The sequence below is a fragment of the Microtus ochrogaster genome, linkage group LG7_11 (genome assembly GCF_000317375.1).
Source record: "Microtus ochrogaster isolate Prairie Vole_2 linkage group LG7_11, MicOch1.0, whole genome shotgun sequence".
NCBI lineage: Eukaryota > Metazoa > Chordata > Mammalia > Rodentia > Cricetidae > Microtus > Microtus ochrogaster.
Window position 1 is genome coordinate 3,536,685 of NC_022032.1, and position 13,896 is coordinate 3,550,580.

Here is a 13,896-nt window from a genome sequence, read left to right on the forward strand (position 1 = left end):
ACACCTCTAACTTTAGACTTTGGGTGGGGTGTAGTGGTATACACTTTTAGCCCCCAGCACATAGGAGACAAAGACAGGTGGGTCTTTGTGAATTGGAGGCCAGCTTGGTCTATATAATGAGTTCTAAGTCAGCCAAGGCTACACCATGATATCCTATTTCAAAACACACACAGAAATTCACGCACACATGCACACACACACCTATATGCACACACATACACACATGCACACACTTGAGGGCTGAAAAGATGGCTCAGTAGTTAAGAACACTGGCTGCTCCTCAAAGGACCCAAGTTCGATTCCTAACACCCACATCGTGTCTCACAACTGTCTGTAGCTCTAGTTCAGGGGACCCAGTCCCCTTTCCTGGCCTCTATGTGCATAACGTACACATGTAGTGCACAGTCATGCATGGAGGCAATACACTAATACAATAATTTTTAAAAATAAGCAGAAAACAAAACAAGAAATCACCCCTGAACAAAGAAACAAACAAAAACCCAGTTTAGGAGCTCAACAAAAATCGAAGTTGATTGACACCTGTTGGAGAGCACGCTTTCAGTGTTACTCAATTTCCACACAAAAGATTTACTATTTCAAACATTTAAACAGAAAAATTGAAAGTTAAACAGCTTGTTTATTTACACAGCTAAGATAGAGACAAAATTCAAAATTGAGTCTTCTGGTGCCTCCTCTCCAAGTTCTCTGTTTGTATCAAAGGAGTTTTAAAATAAGATTGTGTACATGTGTTCTTGTGTCTACCACATATGTGTGGGTACTCCTGGGGGCCAGGAGAGGGCATCAGATCTCCCCCAGATATGGAGTTGGAGGCAGCTGTGAGCCACTCAAGGTGGGAGCTGGGAGCCGAGCCTTGATCCTCAGAGAAGCAGCTCATGGTTTTAACTTCACAATGAATTTCCTCAACTTAATAAAGAATTTATCAAATCAGTTCAGTTATTAGATGTAATCATATGAACCTGCCATATTCAACCGTACTTGACACATCAGAATAATGATACTGACCTGACTTTTAATTGATTCAGTTCATACTGAAAGAAGCTTTAGGGGCTGGAGAGATGGCTCAGAGGGTAAGAGCATTGCCTGCTCTTCCAAAGGTCCTGAGTTCAATTCCCAGCAACCACATGGTGGCTCACAACCATCTATAATGAGGCCTGGTACTCTCTTCTGGCCTGCAGGCATACACACAGACAGAATATTGTATACATAATAAATAAATATTTTAAAAAAAGAAGCTTTAGAAAGCAAAGAGTGCACAGATGCATACCCCATGTGTGTGTATGTGTGAACTTCCTTCATATGTATTATATATGTGCATGTGTAAATATATACATTATATATATATGCTGTAGCTGCACCTGTAAGATCCATTTTTGTGTAAGCAGTTGATTTTATTAGCCTATAAAAGTACTGCTCTGGAGACAAAGTCAGGAGGGGAAGGAGGTGGGGCTCATTGCAGAACTCTTACCAGTCTGTGAAACTGACCTGAGTCTGGCATGTGTCTCCTTAGAAACGGTCTGACAAGTCAAAACCTGTGTTTCGGAACCACATTGTAGCATGTGTGTTTGGAGATGCCCAATCAGCCCTCATTGGGCTCCGGAACTTTGTGATGCCCCTGAGAGCCAGCAACTACACCCGGCAAGAGCTAAAGGACATTGTGTTTATCGGGGCTCTGGAATACTTCCAGAGAGAATGGCGATTTCTCCGGAACTTTCCCCAGATATACATTTTTCCTGTAAGCAATACATGAGGATAATGATGTAGTACTAGTATTTATGGTGATAGTAACTATATTTATAGTTTGCAATTACATGGTACCTACTGTGTGCCAGAAACCAGCCACAGTTTGCCTATATTACTTCATTTAATCCTCTAAATAATCATATGGGGTAGAACATAAAAATGCCAAACCTTAGGTATGGAAACAGTAGGTTTCCAAGTAGGTAGCTTTTCCAAGATCACAGAACAGGTGAGTAGAAAGAGGAGGATTTAAATCCAGACATTAAGGCTTGGTATGGGAGGCCATGGTGAACTGTGTGGAGCTAGCAGGCAGTACAGTATATATCATAGTAATTGCGCAGCTTAAGTTTTAGACTGGGCCAACAAGGAAGCAACAAGTATGTATATACCATAATAATTGCACGGCTTAAGTTTTAAGAAGCACTTAGCATTTTAAGAAGCACTTCTGGTCAGAAAATAATTACAGACAAATCCAGATGACTCACAGTGTTGGATAAATGTTCGTAGGCTTGGGAAAGAGAAGAAAAAGAATATAAAGCTTTGACAAAGACAAACAGTCATAGATTAAAGGAGTGAAGATAATTAAATATTAAAAACAATAGAGTAAAAATAAGCCATGTAAATATGAAAAATTCACAGAGAGTCTGGATTATGTATATTATTGTGTTTTCTTTGAATATTTTGACTGTGAATGAGCTAAGTATAGAGAGACATTTCATTGTATGAACTGCTAAGTTAAACCAACATAAAGGTATCTTGACTTCCAAATTTGAGTCTAATGATAAGTTGCTTTGGAAAAGAGGTCCTTCTTTTGTTTCCACAGAAGATGAGAACCTTTGGATTGCTTCCAGATCAATATAGTAGTTTCATGGAACAAGACCCCAAGGTTGCTGTAAACACCCTAAAAAGAAAATTACTTTGCCCAATAAGCAGCAGGAAGCAGTTTGGAGAGAAATAACTATGCCCATATTCCCAAATATTGTTCATAATTGTTTGTTTACATTTAAGGGGGGATATGATATAGATATGCTATAGAGATTTCCATTGGTATGGATCTTGGTTTATTGATGCAATTTTAAGGTCAATTATATTATATGTATATGTATTTCTGATCTTGATTAAGGTATTGTGTTTGAGTTGCTCATTTAAAATGTAGTGTATAATTAAGAAATATAAGTTAATAGATACTCATCTATAATAGTCAAGCTTATAGTCATGTTAGATTTTCTAGATGTACAGAGATGTATTTCAGATGGAAAAGTATTCTTCAAATCTTTCAGAGACCTTCAGAATATGGCATTTAAATGTTTTAAAAATTTAGGACTTTTCATGACAATAAAACGCATCTGCTCCTGGCAGTAACAATCTACTTCAAGAGGAAGATGGGCATCAAAGAGGCTCCTTATGGAGTTTGTTAGATGAACTGGACATGCAGGATCCACAGAGAAATGACTGCTGAACTTGCCTAAAGGTGAGATGATCCTTCGGGGTTCCTGCTTCATGAAAGAGTCTTCAAGACATTCTGCAGGATACAGAAGAAAGTGACTGGCAAACTGCCAACATAGGCATACCTGTCTTTTAAATTTCCTACTTCATAGTATCTGCTGGATATTATGGGCCTGTAGGCTGAAGATGGATGCCCCAACAGTACAGAAGAACTTTGGGTAACTGTCGAGGCAGCAAGATGTCTCTGACAATTCTAGAGTTTTGGAAGTTGCTTTCAATGCACTTCCTGTTTACTTAGGTAATATTATATCCTTCTGGAGTCTTTGATGAAGTTGAAGAATTTATCATTATAGTTTTCCTTATATATTCCTTATCCTATTATAGTTATGATAAAAGATAAAGTAGACATAAATGTTGTAACTGTAATTCTTGCTTGATAATAACTGTTTGTTATATGTAATTTTACTATGTTAAAGTTAAAAGCTTTTCTTTTTGTTTAAACAGAAAAGGGGAAATTGTGTGGGAGGTCCTTCTGTCTGTGTGTTGCTTTTCTTGGCTAATGAATAAAGAAACTGTCTTGGCCTGTTGATAGGGCAGAACTTAGGTAGGTGGGGAAGACAGAACTGAATGCTGGGAGAAGGAAAGAGTCAGAAAGATGCCATGGATCTGCTGCCAGAGATAGTCGTGCTGAAACTCTTTGCTGGTAGGCCATGACCTCATGGTGATATACAAGAAATGGGTTAAATTAAGATGTAAGTGTTATCCAATAAGAAGTTAGAGCTTATGAGCCAAGCAGTGATTTAATTAATAGAGTTTCTGTGTGGTTATTTCAGTTCTGGGCAGCCAGGACAAACAAGCGGGCCCTCCTCCTACAAAGGCTCCTGAGTTTGTGTTCAGACTAGCATATTTTATAGACTGTGTATAATGAGAATTTCTCTGTGTTTTACAGTCTGCTTCTTCCTTACTTAAACCTAAGCTCGTGCTGGCTGGGCCTTTGGGTTCTGACTTACTCATCTTTTCTGGTCACATCATAATGGGACACACAGCCACACGGGGCCATCACAGGGAGGAGATGGAGAGGAGGGCCTCTGTCTCCCCTATTGCAATGAACCTGTGGTTGGAATGGCACTTTCTCACTGTGACTGTGCTGAGAGGTGGGACCTAGAGGAAGTGACCAGGCATGAGGACTCTGCTCCCGTGTGTTAATGCTGCAGCTGTGAGAAGGGCTGGCCACTCTGGAGTGGGACCTGATGAAAGGGGAAGGCGGCCTCATGCTCTGTCCTGTGTGCACACTTGCTGGGTCCCCACCCCCTAACCCCACTCAGATGCAGTAGGAAGGCCTTCATAAGATGTGGCCCTTCTCTCTTGGATTTCCTAGACTGTGGAATTATGGGAAATGAATTTCTTTTCTTCATAAATTTCCCAGTTACAGAGGCAGAAGAACGGGCTAAGACAGACTACAGTGTGAATGTATGCCACTCTAGGTGACATTTTATTTACATTGAACTTTGATAGGCTTGTACCCCTAGCTGTGCCACCACATTCATGGATGAAAATTCCATTATAAGCACTGTGGAAATGCACCAGAGCATTTGAATGTCTAATAAAATAACACTGGCAGTGTGTGAGAAACACTGATTTTCTAAAAAGCAAATTGGATTTGCTGTTTTTTAAAAAGCCACCATGAAGTCCCTGTCCCTCATCCTCCCTGCTTCGCTCTACTCAACAAGAGAGAAGATACCTAGAACTCTCCAGCCTTAGCCAGTGTCACGAATGATCAATATCAGACCCTTTCATGGGGGTGTTTCTGTGACAGACCTGACCATGTTTTAGATAAGATTGTAGAAGGACCTTGGAACTTTGGGCTGGAGAAGCCATTTGTGTGTTCAGCTGAATGAACTTTTGTTTGAACTTTGAAAATAATGCTCAAAGCAGCTCAGATAATGGAGGCTTGTGGAATTTCAGAAGGAATTTAATAGTTCGTTAAAGAGTCTGTCGGTGCTGTTCAATTTTTGGAGCTTTGAGAATCTGTGGTTCTGGTCAATTAGGATTGAAGAACTGACTATGAGTAAGAAGAGACTAGAACCACTAAGGTGAAACCTTTGCTTTATTAGGACAATTGATGCTGATTGGATGGAGGTGAGATTAAGTGGTGATTGAGAAGAGACCAGCATCATCCAGGATCATTAATCTTGGAGGATTTCCTCAGACTCAGCACAGGAAAGCCAAGGCTGTCTGTACCTTATGGTAGTACCTGAACTCTGTAAAGTGTAAGACACTGTTTTGGAGGCATCAAGGAGTCATGGAGAGTAGCTGAGACTTTATGAGAGGCCAGTAGAGGCCAATGGTGAAGGTGAAGCCTCAGTTGAAACAAACAGAAGACTCAGGACTGAATTAGTCAGAGATAAAGTTGAGGCTTTGTTCCATGTAGTCCCTGAAGAAAGTCTATGAGAGTCTTTTGGTGAAAATACAGCCCAGTTGCAGCAGGACTCAGAGTGGAAATTCCATTACCTGGGCCAACCACCAAGGACAGCAGCAGCTATGGAGTGGAGCTGGCCTGAGCTTATGAGATGAGCTATGTGTACTATTGCAAGCCCTTTGGAGCCTAGAAAATTGTGTTTGAATCCCAAAAGTCTGAGACTGAATTATATGCTATTGAATTTGTTTTACTTTGCTTTGATTCTATGTCCTGATTCTTCTTGGATAAATTATTTTTATTTTATAGGATCCTATGGTTAAGAGACTTTGGATATTTGTATATTTTGAAGAGGCTTTGAACATTGATAGAAACTATAGATGTTTTTAAAAGACTAAATTTTTAAATGCTGTGGAACTTCAAAAATTATTCATGTTCTGATATTAACATTAATACGATATTGTGGGGATAAACAAGAAAGAAAAAGTTATGGATTAAAATGATGTGTCTGTATCAAACTGACAAGAGATCATTTGTGCTGACTAGTTTGATGTCAACTTGACTCAATCTAGAGTCATTTGGGAAGAGGGAACCTCAATTGAGAAAATGCTCCCACCTGTGGTACATTTTCTTGATTGATAATTTATGTGGGAGGGCCTAGGTCACTGTGGGTGGTGCAGGACTACCAGAAGAAGCACTCCTCTGTGTCCTCTGTATCAGTTCCTGTCTCTAGGTTCCTACCTGTTTGAGTTACTACGTTGACTTCCTTCTGTGATGAACTGTAGGGTGTAAGTATAAGCTGAATTAAACCCTTTCCTCCCCAAGTTGCTTTTGGTCATGGTGCTTCCTCATGGCAGTAGAAATGTTGACCAGGACAAACCCCAAGCATCCTAAAGATGGGGCTACATTACTAGCTACATGAGAATACAGGAGGGATGGCCTACTAGCAAGGCTGAGAGATATAGAATTAACCTATAGCTCCGTGATGCCTCCTTTCTTTGACTTTTTCATCGCCATGGTCACCTTTTGCTTTCTTTTCTCTTACTTGAGTTGTCAAAATGGATTCTTGCTCCCCATCATTCTCCTTTGTCTCATCCAAACTCAGATCTCTGAGAGGGATCTGTCACATCAATCCACAATAAGACACTAACAATTTCCAGGACAATGTATCAGACAACTGATAATTGTTAGTCAAGCCAGTAGAGTCTTTAGCTCAAAACCTGCATCACCCACAAAGACCCGGCTCCATGAGCCACGATCTCAGACCTGTCCATCTGACGACCCCTTCCCAACGTGGAACTCTCCCCCTAGGGATCTGCACTGTACACTGGAGATCTGCATGCGGTCAGCATAGAGCACTGTTCCATGTGTGCGATCTTAGCATCCCCGTACAAGCCACTGAGCAGCCAGATTCTGGTGGACACTGAGACTATCACGGCCACCCTCAACATCCAGTCCCTGCGGATCAGCTGCCCTACCCCGATACCTTCAGTGCCAGGTCAGAACAACTCCTGAGGGGAAGGGCCTAGGGAGGGTGGGATAAGGAGAGATAATTAAATCCTCCCCAAATACTTGAGTTGTGAGGAGCAAGACGAATTGGGACAGATGTCACAGATTTTCTGACTGTGATAATATTATGGTAGGAATAACCAAGTTATTTCCTCTGGAGTTCAGAGTCATGTGAAAACCCATATCCATCTTCAAGGTTGAATTCATGTACACTGGTTTCCAATTTTAAGGAAAAAGGCACTGAAATGTAAGAGGCATTATTTTTGCTGTTAATCTAATATTGGAAAGTGTAGCAACTACTATGTTATGATAACAAGTTGTATTAATCAATTCTTTTTTACTCTTATGGGTGTTTTTCAGTTATTGTTTAAAACTTAACTTTCTTTATAGGATAGAAAGATTTAAAAAATTAATTCTATTTTTTAAAGACAGGGTCTCATGTGTCCTAGAATGCACTATGTAGATCAGGATGGCCTTGAACTCGCAGCAATCCACCTGCCACTATCTCCCAAGTGCTGAGGTCAAAAGTGTGCCCATCACACTGAGCCAAATATTTTTTCCATCTTTTATTAATTAAGCAAAAAGATGCTGATTTTCTCTGATGTATTAGGTTCTATATCGGGGGCTGGAGGATGGCCATTGATGGTGGACAGTCAGTCTTCTTTGTATTTCCCTAGGTCAGTGGTGACTGTTTTGGTTGTCATAACTGGAGAGATGCTGCCATCTCTTGGTAAGGTCACACATGCTGTTTGGCAAACAGCTTTCAGTGCATGGGGCAGCCCCACACAAAGGCCAGCAGCACCGAGATTGAGGAATTTTACCCCTTCATATCTGGTGAGCCTTTTATAAGGTCGGGAGATCTTCCTGACATTCTGATGAACTCACATAGGAAGCCAAGCCAGCCCGTTCCCTAGAGATTCATCCAGGGAGGCTGAGGGGTGGGGACACAAGTGTGGACTTTCCAGAGGATCCATAAGAGCACTAGGCCTCCTGGACATGTCTTTGGGAAGCCTGGAGGGTTTCCAGTCTTGCTCTGATTACTACCCTGCCACACTGCAAGGGGAACAGGTTGGCAAACCTAGACAGTGCGGGATTCTGAATGTCACTCCCTCCACATCAATCTCTTGTGTACAGAATCCCAAGGTATCCCAGGTGGAGGCAGGGTTCTCAGAGTGGGGTACCACTCGATTCTGAGGAGCAGGAAAAAAGATACAAGCAATATCCTCTAGAGGATCTTGAGGTAGCAGATCATATTAGGGGCCAGAAGTCCACTGCAGGGTCTTCAGAAGCACCCATGAAGCAGCGGCACCAATCGTTAGAAGTTGGTTTCCTCCAAGTTCTATAAGTATATTAATGTGGCTGAAATGCTACTTAAACACTAACACTTTACTGCTTGGACACTTTTGTCACATGCATACACACACACACACACACACACACACACGTGCATACACATACACCATGTACCATCCCTTTCAAAGGAGTAGCAAGTGAATACAGTCAACCCTCTTTACTGTGGGTTTTGCATTTCATCCCCAACCACAGACAGAAGATATTCTAGGGAAAATGCATCTATATAAAACATCTAAAAACATACAGATTTTACATCATTGCTCTGTAAACATTATTATAGCCATTTCATGGTATTAGGTATTATCAGGCATCTGAGGTAAGGTAAGGTGTTTATGAGAATGTACATCAGTGATACACAAATAACTGGCATTTTCTGAGAAAGGGCTTGAGCTTCCAAGGATTGGTTCTTAACGGACTCCACTTTCTGAAGATACCAGGGGACGATTATGGTAGACTTTTTTCCAAAATTCAGAAATGAATTTGAGCTATGGACTAGAAAGTAAGATTGCTGAGCTAAAGCATCGGGTCACACAGTGTTACTGTGCGTCCAGCCAAGTTTTACGAGCTGTTTATTGTTCTTGTCATCATCTCTTATTGTCTGTAGGAGCCAGTTCTGCATCCAGCTTCAGTAAATACCAGGAAAGAAGATACCAGCAGATCCCCATTCTCACTGAACTGAGTAAGTTGCTTGTAAGTGGAATATTCAAGGGAGAGATTTTTGTCTCACGGTCATTCTAGAATTCACAGTCAGAGGACTAAGAAACCAGAATAGGCCCCAGAAACCTTTCAGTGCTATTTGGGTATCCATTGGTGACATCATCCATCGAAGCCTGTGTGAAGAAACTGAACCAGCACCTGTCAGTCACTGGTAACAACCTTGATGCCTAGATGGCTGCCAGTTGAATGTATAGCTTAATTGTTTTCTCCCTTTTAACTATCTCTGACTCTCAAAATTTTAAGTCTATAATTAGAAGAAATGGTAAATTAAAGTGGTGGGAGGAGATGAGATATGTTCTGTCACTCGGCAGGGACCACGGGGTTTGTTCATCCAAAGACTTGGAAACAGACAATGACTGTCACACTAACTAGTCACCTGCCAGACCCTCAGTCTTTGCTCTTCTTTGCTGGAAAGGGTCAGGATAAAATGGGAGCCTTGGGTCTGGCTTTGGTAGAGCATATACAACCTAAGAGAGAGTGGGGAGGAATTTTGAGGTCTCTGGTTTAAATGACCCAGCAGAATTAAGACAAAGTCTTAAGCCTGTGTGTATGTATAGGCCAGAGGACACCATCAGACAGGTGGTCTGTGTATAGACTAGAGGAACCATCAGATTGGTGTTTTTCATCTTTCACCACATGGGTCCCAGGAATCAAAATTGGGTCATTAAGTTGACAACAAGTGCTTCTACCCACTGGGCCATCTCTTCGGATCACACTTTGGTTTTTTGAGACAGGGTCTCTCATTGGCCTGTAGCTCACCAAATGAGCCAATGCAACTAGCCAGAGAGTTCCAGGGGCCCATCTGTCTCTATACCTTCAGTACTGGGACATAAGCATGAATGTCCATGCCTAGCTTCTCATTGTTTTATTTATTATTTTTATTTATGTTTATGGGTGTTTTTTGCCTGCATGTCTGTGTATCACATGCATACCTGGTACTCACAGAGGCCAAAAGAAGGTATGGGATCCTTGGAACTGGAATTCCAGACAACTGTGAGCCACCATGTGGGTGCTGGGAAACGAACCCAGGTCCTCTGGAAGAGCAGCCAGTGCTCTGACCTGCTGAGTCATCTTTTCATCCTGTTGTTTTATTTGTTTGTTTGTTTACATAAATCCCTGCGTGTGTGGCAAGCACTTTACTGATTGAACAACCATCGGAGGGACATGAAGAAAAGCCCAAGGGTAGAGCTTGCTGTGCCCGAGAGGACTGAGCTTGGGAATACAGGCAGCAAGCTCTCATTTTTCTGTGTATGCTGGCCTTGCCTTTTCATCTTTTTTTTTTTTTAAAATATACATTTATTTATTTATTTATTTATTTATTTCTTTATTATGTATACAATATTCTGTCTGTGTGTATGCCTGCAGGCCAGAAGAGGGCACCAGACCTCATTACAGCTGGTTGTAACCATGTGGTTGCTGGGAATTGAACTCAGGACCTTTGGAAGAGCAGGCAATGCTCTTAACCTCTGAGCCATCTCTCCAGCCCCCTGCCTTTTCATCTTGTCTTACAGAGAATCCCTCCAACATCCACTTGATTGAGCAAATGGGTGGAATGAACGGGACACTCAAAGGAGCGAGGCTGCATCTCAGCACTTCCTTCGCCAGGGGTACTGTCTTTTCAGACAACTTCTTGGATTCTCTTCTGGCCACGGTAGGTACAGATGAGTCAAAGTCCCCAGGAAAAGGAAAAGGCCCCCTGTGGGAGGCCACTGCTCACCTTTCTGACCTCTTTTAAATTTTCCAAAAAGGCAACTTCACAGGCATTATTTCACCTTCTCGGTTTTTCACAGCTTCAAGGTTATGATCTCGCAGTGCTGGTGCAGAGATTCCATATGCCTGGGGTAGGGGTTGGGTACATTGATGACCCTTTGGATATTGTGGCTTGACACACTACTCTGGTCACTTATGGAGGGAGAGGACTCTGGGATATCAGCCCCATGACTCACATTTCAGTGTCTGCTCCCTAGGAACTAGACTTGCCTTATTTTCTCCTTGCTTTGACTAAACCAGCTTTCTACCCAAACTGCCAACATGCACTCCATTTTGATAGCAACAATGAAAAGACGCGTTCTGCGCCACGAGGCCCATTTCAAATGGTGACACCTACGATTTCACACATAGCTTGCCTATGTTTTCCAGGCCTTCTATAACCATCATGTCCTGGAATTACTTCAGATGCTAGTGACAGGAGGTATCAGCGCTCAGATGGAACAGTGTTTGGTTCAGGACAAGTACTACGGGATACATGAAGACAGTGACACAATCATGTCTAGAAGGTCGCGGTGTAAGCTGGGGCTTCTTTCTTTAGAAAACACCATTCTATCAGACATTGAGGTGAGTATACTGCTGTTACCATAGTGTATTTCCTACTTCATTAACTCGCTGAGTTTCAATGGTCTAGGCTGCTTGAGTTCATGTATGACTTAGCACAGGAATAATAACTAGTAGATCCAGTGTTACAGCTAACGTGTCTGCACACTGTTGTGTTTATTCTTTGCAACAATCTCAAGAGGTAGAGAAGAAAGTGGTTTTCTCCATCCTCCAGCTCAATGTGCAAGCAACATCAGAGAGGCCCAACATTATGTCCGAAGGTGTCCCCTGTGGATCCTGTATTGGAAACTCAGTCCCTAATGCAATGGTGTTGAAGGAGGAGCCATTAAAAGATTGACGGGGTATGATGGACTAGATGTCACTAGCAGGGCTTGGGTATCAGTAGAAGGATGGGCTTGGCCTCCTCCCTTCTCTCTTACACGTGGCCTCTCTTGCACCTCACCTTATCGTGAGACGATGCAGCAGTAAGGCTGTTGTCATTTGCAGTCCCCTTGACCTCAGCTTTCCCTGAAGCCCAGGATCTACTGTGTGTCTGTTCCAGTCTTTTGTGTTTAGTCATACAGGGATGACATGAGTTAAGTAACTAAATCCATTTAGCAGAGCAAGAAACTGAGGCTTAGCTGAGGTCACTGCAATTTCAACCATGTCACAGCAGGGGTCCAGCTAAGGAGTATGGTCCAGGTTCTTACTACTGTCTCAAAACCTGCAATGGCTAAAGAATTCTGGTCAGGCTAGCTGCAGTCAAGCAGAACTCTGGGTCTGGGTCTAAGGATGTCGCCGGTTCGTGGAATATGCCGACACTTTCTTGACCAGAGAGCAGACAAAAGGCAGACTATCACAAGATAACACCACGGGCAGCTTCCAGAGGGGCATCACTTCATTCGGGAACCAGAGTAGCGTGCAGCCTGATCACAAGTGAGCTACTTCTCAGGGTTTGCTTTATGTTTCGTTTTGATTGGCACTGTATCCAGCTACCTGTTCAGTGTTATGGTGAAGACACACGTGAACAAGGAGACATCTTTTGTAAAGCCAGTGGATATGAGCATGGCCCCTTCAAAGGAGTATGCTCTTAAGACCACAGCGCTGAGTGTGCCTCAACGCATACTGCCCGCTTTCACTGCTGTCACAAGCAGGTGGATGACGGTTAGGGCCTCTAGACGCCTGCAGCAAAGAGTGGGCAGACAAAACTCAAGTTCTTACAACTCTTTGATTAAAGTGCTTAGCAACCCCTGTTGTTCTGTTCTCTTCCCAGCCAAGGAAAACCTTTGGACAACTGTTCTGTGGCTCCTTAGATAATTACGGGATCCTATGTGTCGGCTTATACCGTGTGATGGATGAAAAGAAACAGAACCTGGAACACAAAAGGGGAGTATGCTGATTTGAAAAGTACTAGATACTTTTTAAGTATGAGAACCAAGGCCACTTTGTCTCATGAAAGCCATGTCCAGAGCTTTAAACCAGGAGCAGGATGTAGGGGCTAGATAATGGTGTAAGAATATGGAAGACTGTGGTCAGAATCCCATGAACATTAACCTTGTAAGGAGACTACAGATTCTGTCCCTACTGAAAAGTAAAACATAGACTTTAAATAAGAATTCTCTCATGGCCCACCTCCACCCATGAAGCTGCTGCTATGTCAGAGAGATGCCCTGATTTCCTGCAGGATTCTCTGGGGAATGTTTAATGAATGCTTCCTTCTAGTCACAGGGGTTTGTGGGCTTTTTATTTTATTTTATTTTAGTTTTTTGTGACAGGGTTTCTCTGTGTTGTTTTGGTGCTAGCTCTTGTAGGTCAGGCTGACCTTGAACTCACAGAGATCTGCGCGCCTCTGCCTCCCAAGTGCTGGGATTAAAGGCGTGTGTCACTGCCTCCCAGCTAGTTGTGGTTTGTATTCCTAAATCATCAGTGTACTGTGTCCAGACTCCAATTTTATTAAAAGAAGGTCATTCTGCTAGCTGTGGGAAAGAGAGAAAATCTATCTGGATCAATGGGGAAAGGGGAAAGAAAGGAGGGAAATCTCCAACAGCACAACCATGCAGTTCCAAGCCAGCACTGTCACCATGGGCACGAAAACAGTTAGTATCAGGGAGAAGTGAAAACATGGAAGCATAGAAATAGGTTGGTCAAACCCATTCCAGGCAGAGCACAAATAAAATTACTCAAAATAGTGGGCTCGAGTGAGAAGGAGAAAGAGAGGGAGGGGCAGAAGAAGTGAGAGAAGGAAGAACAGTATATTAACAAGAGAAGCGACAAATGAATGATCTAAGGTAGGAGTCATTGTGTGTGTGTGTGTGTGTGTGTGTGTGTGTGTGTGTGTGTGTGTGTGTGTTTGGGTTTTTTGAGACAGGGTTTCTCTGTGGCTTTGG

At 42.5% G+C, this 13,896-nt stretch overlaps 1 protein-coding gene across 1 annotated transcript in view; it reads left to right on the plus strand.

Moving 5' to 3' along the window:
• Positions 1–13,081, plus strand: part of Kcnu1 (potassium calcium-activated channel subfamily U member 1) — a 58,233-nt gene extending 45,152 nt beyond the window's left edge. Inside the window, exons 21-26 of the mRNA XM_026786857.1 lie at positions 1,529–1,753; positions 6,932–7,118; positions 9,087–9,161; positions 10,711–10,850; positions 11,339–11,533; positions 12,783–13,081. Coding sequence (XP_026642658.1) covers positions 1,529–1,753; positions 6,932–7,118; positions 9,087–9,161; positions 10,711–10,850; positions 11,339–11,533; positions 12,783–12,908 — 948 coding nt within the window. The 3' untranslated portion in view covers positions 12,909–13,081. The remainder of the gene's footprint in view (positions 1–1,528; positions 1,754–6,931; positions 7,119–9,086; positions 9,162–10,710; positions 10,851–11,338; positions 11,534–12,782) is intronic.
• The last annotated feature ends 815 nt before the right edge of the window (positions 13,082–13,896 follow it).